This window comes from Vombatus ursinus, unplaced genomic scaffold, assembly GCF_900497805.2.
Source record: "Vombatus ursinus unplaced genomic scaffold, bare-nosed wombat genome assembly UNPS02005659.1, whole genome shotgun sequence".
NCBI classification, from domain to species: Eukaryota; Metazoa; Chordata; class Mammalia; order Diprotodontia; family Vombatidae; genus Vombatus; species Vombatus ursinus.
Genome location: NW_020945437.1, coordinates 731,709 through 753,297, shown reverse-complemented (window position 1 = coordinate 753,297; position 21,589 = coordinate 731,709). Strand labels below are relative to the sequence as shown.

The following is a 21,589-nucleotide window of genomic DNA, read 5'->3' as shown; positions in this document are numbered from 1 at the left end:
TAAACACATATGCATTTGATTTTATCATCAAAACCACTGCGGGGGGAGAAAAATAGGGGATGCATATTGTGATAGGTGGGTAACTGGTGAACTTCTTGTCAAAGGTGGGAAGAAAAATTTGCAAGTATGATTAAAATAGGAATGATATGAAAAGATAAACATATAAAAGTGACCAAGTCAAAAATAGCTAAGAGCTTGAGCTTTTGTTGGAGGTAGAGAAAGAATAGACTCTTTCAGCAGCTAATAATAGTAACAGTAATAATAAATAACAATAATTATAACAAGGCAGCTAGATGGCAACATGGATAGAGTGAGGGGCCTGGAGTCAGGAAGAGCTAACCTCAGACACTTACTAACTGTGTGACCCTGGCAAGTCATTAATCTCTGTCTCAGTTTCTCATCTGTAAAAATGGGTATAAGAATAGCACCTACCTCCCAGGTTTATTGTAAGGATCAAGTGAGGTAATGTTTGTAAAGCACTTGGCACAATGCTTGATATATGTAAGGCAGGGGAAGAGAATGCAGTAAGTATTTATTTATTTATTTTTTGTTTGTTTGGTTTTTTTGGCTAGGCAATGGGGTTAAGTGACTTGCCCAGGGTCACACAACTAGTAAGTGTTATGTGTCTGAGGCCGGATTTGAACTCGGGTCCTCCTAAATCCAGGACTGGTGCTCTATCCAGTGCACCACCTAGCTGCCCCTAGCAGTAAGTATTTATTAAGAGCCCACTATGTACCAGAGTGCTTTACAGTTATCATCTCACTGTGCTAAGTACTTTACATTCGATACTCACAAATGTGACATAGTTATCCCCTTCCACATCGTGACTATACCCATAAAGGTTTTGATGTATTGTGGGTCTGCATAAGAAATTAAATGGGAATTTTTAGGGAGTTTTGCAGAAGCCACAGACATGTAAAGGCCAGCAGATGACACAGAAAAATACTTAATCCAAATTTTACGGTAAGGTACTGTAAACACCCTATAAAAGAAAAAGAATAAAATTCATACTTCTTCTCTGGTACAAAGGGAGGGCCAAAAAACTTTATGTAGATTTTCCAGATTGTGGGGGTGCCATGTCCTTACACCCACCCACAAGGTGGAAAGGATAACTGTATTCTACATTTGATCTTTATATAGATGCTATATAAATGCTAGCTATTATTATTATTATTATCTGATATTTGCATTTTACACACATTATCTCATGTAAACCTCATAACAACCTCTGAAATATCAACTACAGGTACTATCCTCCCCATTTCACAAATGCAGAAACTGAAGGTCGGAGAAGTTAAATGATTTCCTTGATTCCTGCCCAGGTTTTCCTGACTCTATCCACTCTGCCAAGTTGTGGGCCTTCAAAGTACAAAAAGAGGTAAAGCTAGATGAAAATGTCTTCCAAGATCTATTGTGAAGGAAAGATAATAATGATTACTAATAGCATCATGGCAGTATTTTCCTACCAAATGCCTGCCCCTTCCCTTAATGGTCCCAACAAATATGTATTGACTATATGGCAATACATGAAGTATGTGTAAAAGAGTTGTGACCTTTTAACATATTAGTATGAGCTCATTGGTTTATCTATGAAAATGTTGCTACCAAAGAATTCAGAGTGTTTTCAATGTGAAAATGGAAGAACTCATAGCTACATCGGTATTGGAAAATGAAGACTAATCACATCTACTAGAGAGAAGCAGCAAAGAAAACAATGCAGAATTTCATAGTTAGCAAAGTGAAGGCTCATCTAGAACAGGGGTATATTTATATTATATATTTATCATATATTAAAATATATACCTACATCAGCGAACTGGTGTCTTTAAAGACATATATTTTGATAAATATTCAGTATAATTGGTTTCTTTTATAATCCTGTGTCTTATTTAATGCAGTTAAAAACATTATTTTACCAGAGAGCCAAAAGGGTCCATGACACAAAAAAGATGAAGAATCCCTGACCTTGAGTTGTAAATACCAAAAATTGGGAAAGAGTTTATCTTTGCCAGCCTTCTGCTATCTACGGAGTAAATTCTTTCCAATGGGGTCTACCCTATCCCTGTAAAGCTCTCAAGATTTTACAGTCTCAGGTCAATTTTTTCCATATTAAATTTATATGACTTTTATAATTCTTTTGACGTAATTCTTGAAATGAAAACCCAGTCTCGGTTTTGGAATCTTCTAGTCATTCTTTCCTGAGTCACTATGATGAATAAGAGTCATTATTTTTCTTTAACACTTCTACCATTTTTCTAAAATAAAGCTATACCCTCAGCCACACATACGTTCAGCTTGCTTAGCATGAGCAAGTCAGTGGCTGCTCTTAGGTGATTTCAGTCTCATACCCTCTTAATATCAAAATCCTTTTTGAAGGAACAAGTAAAAAAATGAATTTATTTCACACACTATAAACATAATATTCCTTTTGATAAACATGAAAACAAAGTTTAAAAAAAGTCCATGCTGGGGATGTTCTTAGTAGTATACAGTGATCTTTAAATCTTTTTTTGCTTCTTCACCATTACTCTTCCCCAAACAAAAACTTCTAGCAGTTAGACAGGGGTAGGGAACCTGCAACCTCAAGGCCACATATAGCCCTCTAGGTCCTCAGGTGCAGCCCTCTGACTGAATTCAAACTTCAAAACACAGAATCCAAACACAGCACAATCTATGAAGTATGGATTCAGTCAAAGGGCAGCACTTGAGGACCTAGAGGGCTACATGTGGCCTCCAGGTGGAAAATTCCCCACCCCTGACTGAATCCTCTAATTCATCCAGGTGATTTTGGAGCCTAATCCAGATTTCCAAGCTATAATGTGTCTCAGAGCAGTTTAACCCGATGGGGAATGTTGTTGTTGGATGGGGAATATACAGATACAACTTACAAGGTTAATAACATTACGTCAATGAAGGATGCTATTTTTTTCTAGAAATTTTTTTTGCACTCTTAATGGAAATATATTGAAATGAATAATGAAGAATGAAAATGACATTTGTAAGGATGGCAAGTGCGAGGAATGATGGAGACCTTACACTAAGAGACAAGTTACTGTAATTTCTATCAAAGAGATGTTAGGCAGGGGTTGCAGCTATTAAACTTTATCTTTGTCTTTAATACGTGTTTCTTATAAGCAAGAGATTGTGGGGTTTTGTTCTTAACCAATCTGTTTTTCATTTTAGTAGATTAATTCATTCACATTTAAAGTTATAAGAATTAGATTCATATTTTCCTCCATTTACCTATTTTCCCCCCTCTTCTTTGTAGCTATTACACTCTGGTCAGCTAAGAACAATCCTTGCCAATTTTATTCTAAAACTTCAAGCTGCCATATGCTAGCAGGATAAATCAGAAAAAGTTTCTGAGATCTCTGGGTCTCCTATATCTCAGTCTCAACAATGATGGATAATCAAGAGACAAGGCTCAACTACTTTAAATATCAGTGGAAGACCAATGTGACCTTGTTTAGGTGTATCAGAATGACTTCATTTATGCTTCAAACTCTAGTTTTAATAAACATCAAATTGCATCACACTATTTGTTGTATTTGATCTGACCTACCTTTTGTATAATTGCAATACGATTTTGTGTAGATTTTACTCATTCTTCAGGCTAACACTTTCAGAAAGAGGCTAGATGGTTTTGATATAGATGCATATATGAGAGTTTTAAAAGTTATCTTCCTTTATCAAGTTATTTCAAGTTTAGTTTGGCAGTACTTTATTTTTCCCTCAAATTAAGTCCTCAATAAGTGATAAATTTTAAAAAGTCTTAAATCTTGTCAATCAACAAGTTTCCTCAGGAAGTGACATAGACACTGACTTGATTACCCAGTGGTGTGAATCAACGAACATCTATAATTCGAGTCACTCTTACAAGACCCCACTACTAGGAGAGCTCAGTTTTTCCCTCATCTGAAGCTGTGACAAGAATATGACCACATATCATTGTGAATACAGCAGAGGAATGAAGATGACCAAAAAATGCTTTTTATTTAGCCAGTTTTAACTTAAATGTGAGCTTCTGAAATAGCTTATTAAATCTGACCTTTTTATAAATTCAATACTCTGAAAAATATTTACAGTGAGACTATGTATGCACAAGCCTGTTTCAACTCTGTGCTCTTTGATCTACTTAACACATTGATAATTCACATCTTCAGAACATAATGAAGTTCCAGATACTCATTTTGCTGCGTCTCAGAGGCTGATTTCCTGTTTTAGCTGGTGCTAAGCTGGATACAGGAGGCCTGATTCTAGTCCACAGGAAATTGAAAAACCTATCTTTACCCAAAGAATGATAATAAGGTCTTGCTTTCTAATTAGTTGGAAATAAGGGTCCTCTAATGTCATGAAACAGCAGCAAGCAGTCAAATGGGCTTCCACAAAACTTGTTTTGCCTTCACATGTTTTAGCATTTACTTATCCCTGATATTAAAGACGCAAAACCTGAGCATCAGAATTCTGAGCAGGCTCAGAAAGGCCAGGAAGAGAATCTGGCCTTTGCTGATGGGAGAATGAAAGGGTGTGAGTTGTCAGTTTTACTGATCAGCATCTGGACTCTTCTACAATGGCACTTACAAAAGCTACTGCAGCATGAGGTCCTCCTGAGTAAGGGTTGGCACTGACAACTGGATGCGGCACAAACAAAAACCCCGTTCTGGGAGTGACTGACAAGCCTTGCCTGCGTAGGCTTCAGTCTGATGTTTCCAAAGGCCAAGGGTCCTTGAGAACTAACAAGTTCATTGCTCCCTTTATCATCCAGAGTAATGGTGATTGGTGGAAAGGAGGCAAAGAACACACAACCCAATAACAAAAAATGTGCAAGTTCTTAGGGAGAAGGAGCAACACGTGTTTTAGAAATGAAATCAGGCAAAACAATGCAGAGTAGTAACCATGCCTTTAATAGCTTGTAAATAGAGCTTTAAAATTCAAGAGTGCTAAGATATACATCATTTTTATACAACTGACATCTGAAAATAAACCATGACCTGTTAAGGTCCATGCCTTTTCTAAAGAGCATAAATTAAATCCTTAATTACCCTAATATGCAACAGTATATTGGACCACAGAATCTCACAGGTTTTCTAGCCTTTTGCTAAAGAATTTGCTGTAGAGTTATAGAGTAACGGCTTCCTTGTTGTACTAAGGAAAGACGCCTATAGCCACCTGCCAGATATCTTTTCATATCTTTTATTTCCCCCCTTTTCTACCTCTACATTTCCCTTTGAAAATGAGTGACCAAAACACCGCTGCAACCTCTGGACCCAAGCCTTTGCAGCAGGTGTCACCGGGCAATGCCTCCTACTTCTGAGGCCACAAAACAGGACACAGAAAAAACACGTACCCAGCCTAAGTCAATGTGATAGAGCAGCACGGATGCCTCTTTGGACCCTCCATTCTAAACTGCTCTCGAGCATCTGCTCGGCGTACCAGCCAGGACTTAATGACTTAGATTCTGGGCTCCCCTGGCAGTGCCCCTGGACCACGCGGAAGCCCACCTTTCTCTGTGGTTGGTCCCATTATACTCCCCAGCAGAGGCTGGGATGCTCTGGCAATCATAGACTACAGTCAGCAGCAGCAGCTCAACCTGGTGCTGGAGCTTCTAAGATAGTCCTGCACGTAGCTCAAGTCTCAACTAAGGCAAAAGAATAGTAATTACCCCAAAAGGTTAGGAACTACTTATTTAGAATCAACCAAAGAACGTCAGGAAAGAAACAATGTACTAATAACAAAAACACTTGAAGTGATCATCTTTTTGAATTACCCTTTAGTGACTTAAGAAATTCTTTTGCCCTAAGCAAACATGGCCAAAGAGCTTGGGCTCTTTCCCAGCGTCCGTCCGTGTGTGCACAGCACTTAATCAGTCAGGACTAGATGTACAAAGAAAAAGACGACTGCGATCATCCGATCACCCGAGTGCCTACTTGGTGCAGTTACAGTGAACGACAGCTCAAGTCGGCTGGTAGTAAAGGCAAGAACAAGTTGATGCAAATACGTGGATAAAAACTGGTCAGTTTCTAATGCAGAGGTTTGCTAATTGGACATAAATAATCACAGACTTGATTAAAATAATATATTATTCTAGTTTTTTTAAAACTTTCCCATTTTAAAAGTTTTATATTCCATTTATCTGAACAATGAATTAAAATAGGCACCTGTGCATGCCTTCCCAAGCACTATTTTTTTTTTAAATGACACTTATATAAATTGAACAAACAGGATTAATGCCTATGGCAGAAAATTAGGTAAAATCTTCAAGGGGTTGTTTTTTTCAAGTCTCGGATTTGTTTAATCAAATAATTCTTCTCATCAGTGAATTGTTCATCATCCGTTCTTTCTTTTTGGAAGGTGCTCAGAAACTCAATTAACTTTGGTTGGTTTTTTAACAGAATCTCCACAATTGGCTGGGTTTTGTGAGGGCTAGCCACAAATACCTAAAAGACAAAGAAATACAGAGGTCAGAAAGTTAGAATCTGGTACTCCCCCAAGGTCATTTACTAAGGAATGATTCAGACTGCCGGGCCTCATTTGTATACCTGCTCCCCAGGAAAGCTTCTGGCTCTTCTTTCACATAGATGGAAATCCAAAACTCAATTTTAATATCCTATTTCTTAGATACCAACAGCTGGGATCTACTAAAAAAAAAAAAAGCACTGGACCAACAAGGCAAAAGCCATAGACTCTTGGCAAGAGAACAGTGAAGGATGTGGTACATTTTGTGGTGGTCACAATTTATGTTTATGTTCTAAATAAAATGAGACCCAGAAGACTGACAATGTTTTGTGGCAGTGCAGATTACTTCAGTATTTCAAGGATTTGGCATTTTGCCACGGATGCAGTTCAGATGGCATTTGGGAGGGGCCACAGACAAAAAGTCATCACTCTCCAGCCAACCTGGTGCTGATCCTCTCCAGACAGGCAGGCTGGTCCGCAGACACCATCCATCAGGTTCATCAATGGACAAGATTACATAAATACATAAGTTCACGATATAGTGGATAGTACTTCACAATACCATAATCCTGGTACTCATTTATTCAGACATCTGTGGCCAAGGAGAAGCCAGTGAGACAGAAAAAAACCAACATCCTTCAGCAGGGAAAGGGTATTTGGGGAATTAATGCTGATGGAGTTGTAGCGTGTGGCACATAGACACTGTATACCTTAGGTGTCAAATATGCGGCCTTCAACACAGCTGAGTGCAGATTAAATGTAATTGGGAAGTAGTTAGCAAAATAAACAAATATAAATAAAAATACAATAAAGCATAGATAATATTATATATATATAAATATATAAACATATATGTGTATATACATTATATATATATATATATATACACTTAAATATTTGATAACATTACATTTTAAAACTAAGGTAATATGTGGTCTCCAGGGATCCTTATGTACCATTAGTGGCCCCGGTTTCTATTGGAGTTTGACATCACTGTTATATGCCAAATATCTTTTAAAAAATGTTGAAAACTAGTAGACAGAATTTCAGATGAAATAATGGATGTCAAAGGTCTTTGGAAACTGAATACTTTATAAATGTAAGGTGGCATTATTACTATTACTGAGACAGATAACAAAAATTTGAAATATATGAGCTTTGAGCATATGTGAAAAGTGGTAAGGTTTATATAGATAGAATCAAGGTCTGGGAGTTAGATGTCTGCGCATTTTAGTCCCCAAATGCAACATATAAAAAGCAAGGTCATGGCTAAAAGATGGAGAGGAAGGGGAAGAACGAGAATGAGAAAAGGGCCTAGAGGAGCAAGCATCAGGTGAAGTTGTACAATTCCTACCATAGAAATATTTTATTTTATTTAATATCTTGTAACAGTGCAATCTTACTTATCTGACCTCCACCTGGTACATCTCTAGTTTATTTTTCTGGGCAAAATTTTCACAAGGTCTCTTCAAGCCTCCAAAAAGATCTGCCGGCATGCCATAACACATAGAAAAATAGCCCATCTCCTAAGAAGGGGATGTTTAAGACATCCTTCTAGATTATCTGAATTGTGCCTGGTCCTGGTAATTTCCTGCTCAAGAGAGGTAATTCTTTTGAAGTCACTCATTATTATTGGTGATTGTGTATACTTTTTTTTCCTAAGGTCATATTATTAATCACAAAGTTAGCGACTAAAACTCAGAAAAGTTTTTGTTTTATATCAACTAAATCATATTGCATTTCTTATTATTATCAGAGTTCATTTATTTTACGTTTTTGTTATTTGCATCAATAATAGTAATACTACCTTACATTTATTTAGCATTCAGTTTCCAAAGTCCTCTTCATATCCATGATCTCATCTGATCCTCACACCAACACCTTGAGGTATATAGAGTAGCTATTCTTTTCATTTTTATGAAGGAAACTGAGGTTCACACTTGTCCAAACTCCACAGGTATGCCTAGAATGGGCAAGCTGGCACACTCTCTATTTGGCACAGCCCAGACCTTCTGAAGTTTAGTTCAGTTCTCTTTCCACTATACCACAAAGGTTCCACGGTACATCACCATCCTCTTCTTTCTCCTCCTCCTCCTCCTCATTAACATTTATGTCATAATAACAGCTCATATTTATATTGGGCTTTCGATGTGCCAGATGCTGTGCTAAGTGCTTTACAATTATTATCTCATTTGGTCCTCACAGCAACCCTGGGAGGCAGGGGCTGTTACTCTCCTCATTTCACAGATGAGGAAACTGAGACACTCAGTCATTCATTCATCCTGCATTGAAGTCACTCTTGGTCCTTGAGTGACATCTCATCTTTGCTGCCCCTGTCAATTTAACATAGTTCTTACAAACACATCAGCCTGCACTGGTTTGGGTGAAATGAAATTTGAGGTTAGACAAGATAGTGCTGTGAAGAGATTTACACATTTCAATGATGTCTAGCTTGAGAGTACCACAGTCAACTCAGTGGCTCACGAAATAGCCTTAATTTTTAAATTCTCAGAGAAACTACCTGAAACTCAAGTAGCGCCTCCAAGGATGCCTGGAAATCCCACGCTGGTGCAAATATAAATTACTACATCTAGTTACCACTGTTTACAATGGGGTTGCTGTGGAGTTTCAGCTAAATATTGGCTGGTATTTTGTGGCAACTGCATAAATAACTCATGGAACCAGTCTTTCTAATGGAAAAAAAAAAGAAAAAGGTTAAATAAAATTGGAAAAAGTTCAGCTTCTACGTCCTAATCCAAAATAAATGTCAAACACGGTCGAATATACACACACACATTCCACTGGACCCACTCTGGAACATCCACACACCCTACCATAAAGCTGAGGTAACTGTTAAGTTTGTCTTCATGTTTTGAAACTTTTTAAAATAGTTCCTTAACCCTGGGATCTCCCTAAATATAGTAACTGACTAGAGGCAACTGATTCAGAGACATGCTTGAGGCAGCAATTACTCCAAATAGCCCTTCTTGCCATGTCAAGTACCTGATATGCCGTATTTATCGTTAGGGAGATATTTTTGATTCAAAGCATGTTGGACATCACATGCAGGACAGAAAGTTGCCTTGTTCAGTCATGAATGTTCCCATTTTTAAAAAATAATGTTATTTTCAAACTATCCCAATTTCATGAAACACACTTCTATTTTGTTATATTAATTTGAAAATAAATGGTTTGTGATTTCTCCATTTAAGTCTTACTGGTGTCACCAAGATCAATTCAATATAAGAGAGGTGCTATAAAAGAACTCATTTGAATCCCTTAAATTGAAAGTTGTATTTGTCAGAAGAGTATAGAATGCCTCAAGTGTAGCTTTGAATTGAGAATCTGCTTGAGTTAAGTGGAGTTTGCTGAAAGCAAAATTAATTTCCCCTTTGTTATCTACCAGAGTAAAACTAGAAAAATTTGGTTTTCTTTCATTTTATTCCCCAAAGTTTATCATCTTTCCTCTTTCCCTCAAGAACTCTCTGAAACCTTAACAAAGAAACAAGGAACAAAGAAAAAAACTTCTGAAAGTTGTGAAATAATACTTAATAGTAATTATTTCATAATATCTGAGAAAAAGACATTGATGCTCATTGCCCCCATTACCTCACCTCCCATTGCCTTCTCTATCACTTTCAGCTTGGCTTCTGGGCTCACCATGTGGCTGAACCTGTTCTCTACAGGATTAATAATGATTTCTTAACTACTAAATCCAGTGGTCTTCTCTCAGTTCTCATTCTACTTGAACTCTCGGTAGTTTTTCACCTCCTCCTGAACATTCGCTTTCCTCTTGTCTGTTTCTTTGCCTGTCCACTAAGTGTGAGGATCCCCCAGAGCCCTGGCTTGGGCTTTCTTCTCTTTCTACAATCTCCCCTCAGTGATCTCATCAGTTAGCATGGGTTAAATTATCACCTCTATGCAGATGACTCCCAGATCTACAAAGCCAGTTCCAATCTCTCTCCCGAATTCCAGACCCATGTTCCCAAGTACTGTCTGGTCATCTCTAACACATCTAAAAGTGGAATTCATTATATTTTCCCCCCAAATCTATTTCTCATCTAAACTTCCCCATTTTTGTTGAGGGCTCCCCTATTCTTTTAGTCACCCAAGTCTGTAACTGAGGAGCCATCACTGACTCTTCTTTCCTTCACCCTATCAGTTGACATGTCTTGCCTATTCTACTTCTGTATCAGTCACATCAGTCCCCTTCTCCCCACTTGTACAGCTTCCACCAAAGTTCAGGCCCTCAACACCTCCTGCCAGGATTATTGGAGTAACCTCCTAACAGATCTCCCAGTTTTTCCTTTCTACAATACAGCTTACATACAAGAGGGGAAGGGAGCAAGCGTTTATAAAGTGCCTAGCATGTTCAAGGCACTGTGCTAAGTGCTTTACAAATATGATCCCATTTGATCTGCCCCAATGATATTTCTAAAATATAGATCTGAGCCAAAATCATCAGGAGTTTCCTATGGCTAATAGACTAACGTCTGAATTCTAGGTCTCATCTTTAGGGGCCTCCACAATCTGGTTCCCTCCTACTTTCCCAGGCTTCTTGTATTTTACTGCCCTTATACACTCTCTCTTCTGGTCAAACCATCTCAAAAGTTGTTTTCCATATGCAATATCCTACTTCTTCCCTCCAGTCCCCCACTCTAAAGTAAGTCCAACTAACCTCCTTCAAGGCACAGCTCAGCTGCTACCTTCTATACAAGGACTTTTCTGATGTCCCCAAATCGTGCTCTCTTTCTTATGAAATTATTTGTATATATTTTGTATGTATTGTATATAACTTTGTATATATTTTATGTTTATTCTCCTCCCCAGTAGAACATAAGTTCCCTGAAAGAAGGGACTGTTTGTATTAGTATTCCCAACACCTAGCACAATGTCTTGAAATATTAGGGAGTTAATAAATGCTTGTTGAATTGAATATATTAAATATTTTTTAATTTTAGTTGTTTGTTTTTTTTTCTTTTTTGGAATGATGATTCCAATCATTGCATGTCATGATTAAATTATCTCTTTTTAATTCACATCTCAACATTTCTACTATATAAGAGATTTTATTTTTTAGTGATTAAAAATTCAGGAGAATCTAACTGTATCTAGAGGCTCACAAATAACATTACTTAGGGAATTCCTGATGATTAAGGTTAAAAAATGTAGAGGTTAAATTCTCAAAGCCATGCTCAGCTGCCTGGGGTGTGTTAGAGCCAGCTCAAACCTGATCAGGAGGGCTCACTAGATTGTTAAATTTACATCTTGGAAATCAGCAAATGCTATAAACTAAGACTTGCTTTATTGTTTTGTTGGTTGTCTAGACTTGAGAAAGTGATGGAGAAAATCTTAATAGTGCAGATCAAAGTTAAAAGGGTGCCACAGGTATCTCTATTCCACCCCATGTACCCTCTCCTCCCTCCTTTCCTGCTCTCTCTTCCCCCCCTTCCCCCAGCTGGTTGTTTACATTTGCCAGCATACTCTTGGAGACTGTTAAAAAAGTCTAATTATACTGAACTATTTCTACCATAAAAACACAGCAGGCGGTCACTTTATGATGTATATGAAAGAGAATTAAAAATAAGATCACCAATTCTGAGCACCCTTTTTTCTCTCAGATGCAAAACTAAGGCCACTTCTATGTAGATTAAGCACAGAAATATTCTACTGTTTAGCCCAAAACATTATTTTACAGCTAGTTTAATAGTAAGACAGGATAAACATTTGGAAAAGAATGGAAGGGGATCAGGAATAAGGGATGGTCACACTTTATTTTTACTAGCTTGATTTAAAATCATTATCTTGAACAACCCAGAAGGATAAAAGGAATGGGAATCATTTTCTTTTGGCTGTTTGTAATTTTATTCCCTTTATATACTGTCCCTTTTCAATGACAAAGTGTTTTGAAAAATTCCTTTCAACATGGTAATATATGCTAATTTGAAAAACATTTTCCAAATTTTGTAAGATGGGCCTGGCATCCCTATTGAGAAATGCTATATCAACCATGACTACATGTAACATTTAATTTCTTTCCCAACATCAGTTTGCTGCCCACATAGGATCAGATTGTTATGATGCTAGTTTAAATTCACTAGCTCACTTAAATTCTGAAACTACTCTTTTGTTTAAAAAGCATTTTTTCACTTGTCAACTATAATTTGAAATACTATTCTTTCAAGAAAGCACTTACTCTTCTATTACAATTCTTCCATGCCAGAGAAACTGATTCCAGGTTAGACAATGTAAACAAATAAAATATGATGTCATGGGTGTAATGTCAAAAGAAATGAATTATTTAAATACTGCTAGAGAAAAAGTGGTATTGCGAGCGTCACATAGCACATTTGTTGAGAAAATCAGGTCCTCTTTTAAGTCTGTTTTCCGAAAGCAATCAGCAAGAAAGAAGGTCCTCAAGGCCAAGGCCATTCATTTCCCCTCTCACCTTCACTAAAAAGAATTTTTCTCAGATTAACTGGGGAGAACTATCCATCCCATTCTTTAAATCTCCTCCTTTTCTCTTACCTAAATCCTACAGATTAAGGTTATGATCTCTTATTCAGTCTTGAATAGAGATAATAACGCTGACTATGATGATAGCAGATTTTGTACAGTGCTTTAGGATGTCTAACAGGGCAGTTGGAAGGCTCAGTGGCTAGAGTGCTGGGCCTGGAGTCAGAAAGACCTGAGTTAAAATCCCACATCAGATGCTTACTAGCTGTGTGACCCTGGGCAAATCACCTAAAACCCTGTTTGCCTCAGTTTCCTCATCTGTAAAATGAGCTGGAGAATAAATCAATCCATTACCTTTGCCAAGAAAACCCTAAATGGTATCTTGAAGAGTCAGACACACTGAAATGACTGAACAACAATGAAAGTGCTAGGAACAGCATTATGTCTATGACTAACTTCTAAAAACAATCTAAAAACAATTCCCAGATAAGACAACAGCTAGTTCTTCTCACACAAAAATTGCTGGGTAGGCTAAACCAGAATTCCTAGTTTGCTGATAAGTATGCCATATAGGAAAGAATTAAATTCTACCCTAAATTGAAGGCAATTGATAACTAACATGGTCTTCTTGGTTTGTCAAGCTATAATAAATTAGATAATGTAAGAGAATCACATTTATTCTGATTAGTCATTCTGATTAATTATTATCTTGTAGTCTGCTCTCTTCCATATATTTGTGAATTGATTTAGTGAAAAAATTTACCAGTATTTTCTTGGATATACAAGTTAAAATTATAGGCTTATCTTCCTCATCCTCTTGCCCCCAATTTCTTTAAAAACAAAACAAAAATAAAGGATAGGCACACAGTGCCATTACCAATTTTAAGGTTCTATTCTCTACAAGAACCAAAAAAGGTTAGTAGCAGCCTTGCAGTAATAACTATGGCCAATTATTCTAGTAACTTGGAATCTAAGACAATAGCGCCTGAAGATTTCATTTAATGATAGGGGGCAAAAAAACTAACTATTTACCTTCAATTAGACAATCTTACATAAAAAGTTTTTAATTTCATGCTAATGGGTACTACTAATTTTTCATTTGAAAGTAAGATGTGAAGTAGGCTGGAATATTCAGGAATACTCAACCCTGTACTTTCTATGTACGTTACTAGAAAGATATCAAAATACCACGGAAGAATAGTTAAATACAAAGGCAGAGGACAGTTGCAAGCAAACCAAAACTTCCTGATCCTGAAAGGGAGATTAAAAGGGAAAAGAAAAGAAAAGAAAAGAATCGGAAACTAAGGGAATGGCTGAACAAACTTATGTGAATGTAATGGAATATTACTGGGCCATAAGAAGTAATTGGAGAGATGATTTCAGAGAGTACTGGGCACTGCGAACTAATGCAGAGTGAAATAAGCAGAACCAGGAGAACAAGTTATACAAGGATAGAAACACTGGAAAGAAAAACAATTTTGAAAGCCTTATAAACTCTCATCAATGCAACAGCCAAACACAGATTAACCAACCTATAATCAAGCATGTTACCCATCTCCTAACTAAGAGGTAATAGACTCAAAGGGAAGAAAAAGACAAAGAGACAGGCATGGCAATTGTGTGGGTTTGTCTTCTTGATTATGTTTATTTATTAAAAGGAAGGTGACTGTTTTTCCACTCAGTTTTTTAACTTGGGGATGGGGGAGGGAATTAGCAATAATGATGTTTAAGAAAAGAAGGCCATTGAAATATTTTTGAAGATTACCAGAGACAACAGAATGAAGCTCTGAAGGAAACAGACAACCAGGACAGTTTTGAAAGTAATGTGTGGAATTTATTATTTTTTTTCTTTTAAAAAATGATATAAGATAAAATTCATGGTTTCAAATATAATCCTCTTTGTGTTTTGCTGTGTGTGTGTGTGTGTGTGTGTGTGTAGAAATGCTCATTTTTTTTGAGTGTTTAAGTTCAGAAGAAGACAAAAAAAATCTAAAAAGAATAGCAAACTGAGCTCCATAAAGAGGGTTTTACTTGCATTTTTGTCTGGTGCTATTAAAAAAGTGGATTGGAAACACCCACTGCAAATCTCCTTACATACAAATAAACAGTCTGAAAAACTAATGAATTCTTTTAGAAAAAAAATTAAAGTTTTTTAAAAAATAGAAATGGGAGCAGAGGTCCTAATTATAGCTTTTCACATTTTGTGCCTGACTTCTATGTTTAAATGATACATAGGGATTATGGAAGGATCAACCAAGGACATGCTAAAATAGAACACTTCGCATAATTGAAGATTCACAATCAGGTTAGCTGATTGATAGAAATATTCCTTATTATATTTCTAAAGAATTTTTTTTTTGGAAAATTACTAAGAAGAGTAAAGGGCAATCATTCTACTCATTTCTCAATAAAATACTCTTAACAAATGTGTCTTTTTCTCACTCTTACCCTCAGGTGGCATGAAGTTCATAAACTAGAAAGAAAACAGTTGAGTCCTAGACCCATGGGAGAATGGGTAATCGATCAGCTGAAGTTCGCTCTAGAGAATCATTATTTTTTTGGGTACATATTTTGGCTCTAGCTTTGGAGAAGAATCTAGACAACTTTTCTCTGTACATAGAAAGAACTGTTGCAGAATTTTTTGAAAGTCTGAATTTACAAACATTTTTGACAAAAATTTGATAAATATTTTGAATTTGCAAATTCACAAATAGTTACTGACACTAAAAGTAGGTGGTAGTCATTTAGGGATCCTTTCCAGGTGTCAAATTCCCAGCAAAACTGCCCAGGTGAGGCAGGAGGAAGATTAAAATGTAATTGACAAATGTTTAACAAAATAAATAAAAATACAACACAACACAAATAATGTTAATTTGTGGTTTTCTAAGTCACCATATGGCCTGCAGGTACCTGTTTCTGTTTGAGTTTCACACCACTGCTTTAGACAACTCACACCTAGCATCTAGTATCTTGGAACCTCTTCCTAGCAATCTTCTCTCATGCCTCACCACAGCCTCATCTCTACAGCTTAGCCAGGTGACAAGATAGAAATGGAAACAGGTTGTTTCGAATACTCTCTGTCAAGTATCATCACCTCAGTAGTTTCTAGAAGTGAGAGAAATGCCACTGAAGTACAGGAGGCTGGGTGTGTCACTGGGAAGAACACTGAACTTGGGGTCAGAAGGCCTGTATTGAAGCCCAGCTCTTTCACTCATTAGCTCTGGGACCTCGGACACATGAACATGGCAGGAACATTGGACCTATGAAGTTTCCTCATCTCTAGGATACGGAGATTGGACTTGGATGATGCCTATACTATCTTCCAGCTCTCACAGCCTCCTGACTCCTAGGCCATTGTACTTTGCATTCCATCATGCTGCTCCTACATAGTATTACGCATAGAAATCAGTACCTAGTTCTAACACACAAACCAGGTTGAAAAATACAGACAACACTGACAACCTGGCAACTGTGTATTCAGAGACCTGGGCTAGGGACATTGGTTCTGCATCGATAGCTTATGGGAGATGCATTGTGGGGGGGAGGATGAGGGAGGTAACAACAAAGATATTAAAAGTAGGTGAAAATTCGGGACCTCTAGGTCTGGTCATTCCTAAATAACCAATACTATCATTGAGAGGTGAAAACCATTTGTTACATGCTTCAGTCACAAATATTTGGGGTTCAGGTAAGGCCAAATTTACAAAACCATAACAGTAAACAAGTGGTCAACTATACTCCTAAACCCAGATCTTCTCAAGACATAGGAAGTGGGTAGTCCATATTTAGCCACTCATCAAATCAGTCTGTAATTTTGCATTGCTTTCCCAAAAGGACGTTTAGCATTTGGATACTGCTTAGTGGAAGGAACATTCAAATCAAGAGACAGAGTTTAACTCCCAACTCTGAGACTTAATAGTTTTGTGACTTTGAGCAAGCAACCTTCCAGTCTCTGTTTCCTAATTTATAAAATGAGAATAGGAATGCTGATATTACTTCCTTTGTGGGTTTATTATGAGGAAAGAACTTTGTAAATCTTAACATGGGAGATATATATATATATATATATATATATATATAGGAGCTATAGCTAAGGAGGTATGTACTCCTTGCTCTTGGGGAGGCTGAGGCCAGCAGATGACTTGAGTTTTGGAGTTCTGAGCTGCAACAGAGGTAAAGCTAACTGTACTCACTCAAACACCAACATGCCAACATGGTGAGCTGCCAGGACAGGAAGGCTAACAGGCTACCTAAGGAGGAGGTAAACTGGCCCAGGTTGGAAAAACAGAACAGGCCAAAGCTTCTTTGCTGATCAGCAGTGGGACTGAGCCACGAATGGCCAATTGCACTTCTAGCCTGAGCAAGATAGGGAGAACCAGTCTTGGAAAATAAAACAATTTCAAAATGAATAAACATATAAATAAGTGAATGGGTAGGTAGATGAAGGATGAGTGAATAAATAAATACGAGCTATCATTACTATTGCCATTGCTTCAGTACTTCAAAGGATTCATGATTTCATCAATGTAGGTATTTCATCCACTGGTACAGATTGCAAGTTGTCCATTCTTACTACATTTGGTCTTATGATGAAGCCAGCAATGCCAACTCCTTTGTTTGCTTCTGTAAGGAGAAGCTCTGAGCCACCCTTCTTTTCATTGTGACTTCCCTTTGTCTTCTGCTTTAATTTATAGTGTGAATGTCAATATTGATAAGGCTCAGTTCTTCTTGTGACGTCAATTTGCTGGATTGCTGGACAAATACCTCACATTTATTGTACCGACACTTAACATGTCAGATCTCTAGAAACGCTGTGATTCTTAACATCCTTTTGCTCCCTTTCCTGATATTATACCACTGTCACTATAAAAGTGAAGGGTGACATATGCGATTGAAGGTCATTTTATTCTGTTTCTTACATCATGATGGCCAAAGGATTCACCTCCTCATGGCCAACCTTCTTATTGGTAAAGAAATTCTCTGTCCTTGGGTTAGTTCTCAGATAGTAGACTATCACTGGAATTGTCATCTTGGCATTTAACTTGGTCTCCTCATTCTCCCTCATTTAACACACTCAATCACAGTTGCCAAATCTTGCTATTTTAACTACACATTTTTTTTTACATCTAACGCTTTTCTCCACTCACATAGCTACCTCCTCAGTTCAGGTACTCCTTACCCCTTGCCTAGATTATGGCAACATCCTCATATTTGGTCTCCCTACCTCAAGTCTCTCCCCACCCTAATTAATCTTATGCACTACTACTAACGTAATATTTCTTAAGCCCAGATATGACAACGTGTCTTATTTAATAAATCAACTCCAGGGGCTTCTTATTACCTCTAGGATAAAACAGAAACTCCTCCATTTAGTACTGAAAGCTTTACCTAACTTGGACCCAACATATCCGTACAGTACCACTAAACATTACTTTCCTTCCTACTGTCTCTGTGATCTAGTCAAACTGAATCTGTTTTTCTGTTCTTCACATACCCTGTCTCCTGTCTCCAGGCCTTTACACTGTCTGTCCCACACACCTGGAACACACTTTTTCCTTACCTCAGCCTCATGGAGATCCTCTCTCTTCCTTTAAGACACAGCTCAAGTACCATCTTCTGCATGAAGCCTTTCCTGATCCCCTTAACTGCTGTTACCCTCTCTCCCAAACTACCTTGCATTTCTTTTCATTACATTTATTCTGTATGAATTTATGAATATATATACATGCATCCATACATACATACATACACACACAGACACACACACATACACACACACACTTGTCTCCTTGTTTGAATGGAAGCTCCTTGACAGCAGGAGTTGTTTCATTTCTTTCTTGGCCCCTAGCACATTGTGCTTACTTAATAAATGCTTGTGGACTGATGGAAACCATGTGCAAAGCCTTTCCCAGCTGAGATAAACGCCAGAGCAATCATCCTTGTACTATGGAGAACCCAGAGTCATGTCCTGGTCATGAGGTCGATAAGAGTAGGATTTTGTGGAGAGCTGCTGAAATTCTCTGTAGGATGGGCGGTAAGGGATATACTATGAATCCTTTTTTGGCCAGAAAATGCAGGTAAGTCTGTCCCATTTGGCGATGGAATATGTGTTTTCTGGTCTCATCATTACCTCTTGAAACATCTTGGAAAATAAGCTTCTCCCAACTCTAGGGAATGCTCAAATTGTGCAGGTAGAACCGATTGACAGGTTATTTCAAGGAGCTATAATTTCACTGGTGTCCATGTTCTCTCTACCAAGATAGATGACAGCCCTCCTATAACTTTTAACCAATCAGAGTAAAAAGCTGCTATGAACTGAACAATTCCTCAGGATGTGGCCTGGTAATAAACTTCCCAAAGGCAGCGAGGTTGATCCTTAGGCGAGAGAACACCAATCCACCAGTAGGCGTGCTCTCAAATCTTTTTCAGTTTGGTAGCTTGCCAAAATCTGTGCTCTGCTGGTGGAGCCTTGAATTGCAAGGGCCTCCCTCATGCCACGGGGAGGAATTGAAGAAGGGTTTTAAACAAACCAAAACAGGCAGTTGTCATTCCTACTACTGATGTAAAGGAATACTGTAAGTATTAAAGAGAGGATGGATGGACTAGCACTTTGAAAAGTATCATGTGCTATAAAAATTAAAGCTTAGAAAATAATAGCAATCAAGTTCTGCCTTAACCAAGAAAACACAAAACAGAAGCTAAAAGAGTACAATTTGAAAGATAGAAGGAAAAACAATGAAAAATGCTCAAGTATTTCTTCAATAAATCTGTAGGCAGATGGCTAAAAGTATTATAGCATAATAAAGAAAAACTACTTGGGTGCATTGATGTCCCAACTATGACAGAAGACAACCTAAGCCACAATTGTCAACGTCAGGCAGCGAAGCACTTTGTTTACTACCTATTACTGTTATTGATGGGTGAAAACAGGTTTTCGTACCACAGACTCAAGACTTCAAATATTTGAAAGGTTTTCTGGACAATAAGGATAAAGCAGTTAAAAGGCCTGCTAGTAAAACTCTTTTTTGGCTAACAAGGACACAATCATGTTCTTCATAAATTATAATATCACCCACTCAAGTTAGAAAGACTTGGACAAAGGAGTCAAGGAAAAGCTGCCATCACAGAAAAATAACTTCTCAAAAACAATGTTTCTAAATGATTTTTTTAAAAGGCCAATTCTTAAAGGTAGACTATCTGGGCATTCATTGTGTGTGTGTGTGTGTGTGTGTATTTAAACCTCAAACGTGACCTAGCAGAAAGCAAAGGATGATATGCTAGGAGCTCAGAATTTCGGTCCTAGCTCCATTGACAAATAAATGATTTTGCCATTTTTAGAGAAAATAATTGAATTGAATTTAAAAATGTAAGTAATTGTTAAATAGCAGACACTGTTATAAATGACCCAACTTATTTTCTTGACTGGAAAAGCAGAAACAAATCTGTTAGAGACATTGTGAAGATAAGCTAATTAGTACACATAAAGCATTTAGAAAATATTATGCATTTATTAAATGTTAAATCACAGAATGAAATGAAATCACAAAAACAGAAAAGACCCTGAGAAAGCCTGGTTCAGTTTCAAGACTTCATTTAAACCATTTACCAAGACTTTCCCATCTCCCACCTGTCCCCCAAATGGAATATTTCCCCGCACTGTACTTTACCTTGAAGACATGAAATGCCTCAAACTGAATGTTTGGACTTTTATCTCGAAGAAGATTCATCATTAACTTCAGATTCTCTGGCTTGCTGATGTACTTTGTCATAATAGCAAAGTTGTGTCGGTCTAGAATCAGTTCACCTAGCAGCTGCATTAAAAACAAAAATAAAAATGAAGATTTATCAGAGGTACTTAATCTATCTTTTTTTCCTGAAAAACAACAACAACAACAACAACGATAACAAAACTCAACACTGTGAAACTGAATGTAACTTTAGTATTCTTGAAGGTGAAGAGCTAACAGTAATACATCGACTCAGACAAAGCATAGAGCTAGGCTGTGGAGAGTATCTTTGTGTGTAATTTCGACGCGTTGACGAGTTCTTGTCATAATCTCCCTTCAGCTTGCCAAGAGCCATGATGGCATCCAGTAACAAATTAATGGCTTTATCCTTTATCTTAATTATTTTATTTCCTTACTGCCTTCCCAAATACATTTATCTAGTCTGGTCTTTCGGAATGGGTAAAGACAACAAGAAGCATGCCTCATCAACTGCAACTATTCTCCATCAAAATTTTCTATGAAATTAATTTATATTAAATGAATCCTACTTCCCTGATGATTTTCATTATAAAATCAGAGATGTATGGAGCTGCCAAAAAAAAATTGTCCCTGGATATAATAAAATCATACCTAATATACCTAATAATTCAGCAAGTCTTTCAAAATTATACGCTTGAAGGAAAACAAAAACCTTTCTGATGAAAAATTAATAATATCACAAAGAATATCACCCTAAACAACAAGGAATTAGATTCACCCACTAAATTCCAAACCTTATCTTTCACTTGTAAGGCCCAAAGTCCCCTCTGTTTAGAGTTTCCTAAATTAAATGTTATCAGAATGTCCTTGGCTTCTCTAAGGCATGGATATGAAACATTCTCTCCAGCTGTTTAGGTCTTCCTTTATTTTTGCAAATAATGTAATTTATAAAATTTATTTAATAAAGATCT

At 37.2% G+C, this 21,589-nt stretch overlaps 1 protein-coding gene across 2 annotated transcripts in view; it reads right to left on the bottom strand.

Annotated features, from left to right (window-relative positions):
* Positions 1-4,883: 4,883 nt before the first annotated feature.
* The window catches only part of CAB39L (calcium binding protein 39 like), a 155,905-nt gene continuing 139,199 nt past the window's right edge, over positions 4,884-21,589 (bottom strand). For both annotated transcript variants that reach the window (XM_027848330.1, XM_027848329.1), the window contains 2 exons: positions 20,580-20,723; positions 4,884-6,437 (listed from right to left, as the gene is read on the bottom strand). In XM_027848330.1, the coding sequence (XP_027704131.1) occupies positions 6,258-6,437; positions 20,580-20,723 (324 nt within the window). In that variant the 3' untranslated portion in view covers positions 4,884-6,257. The remainder of the gene's footprint in view (positions 6,438-20,579; positions 20,724-21,589) is intronic.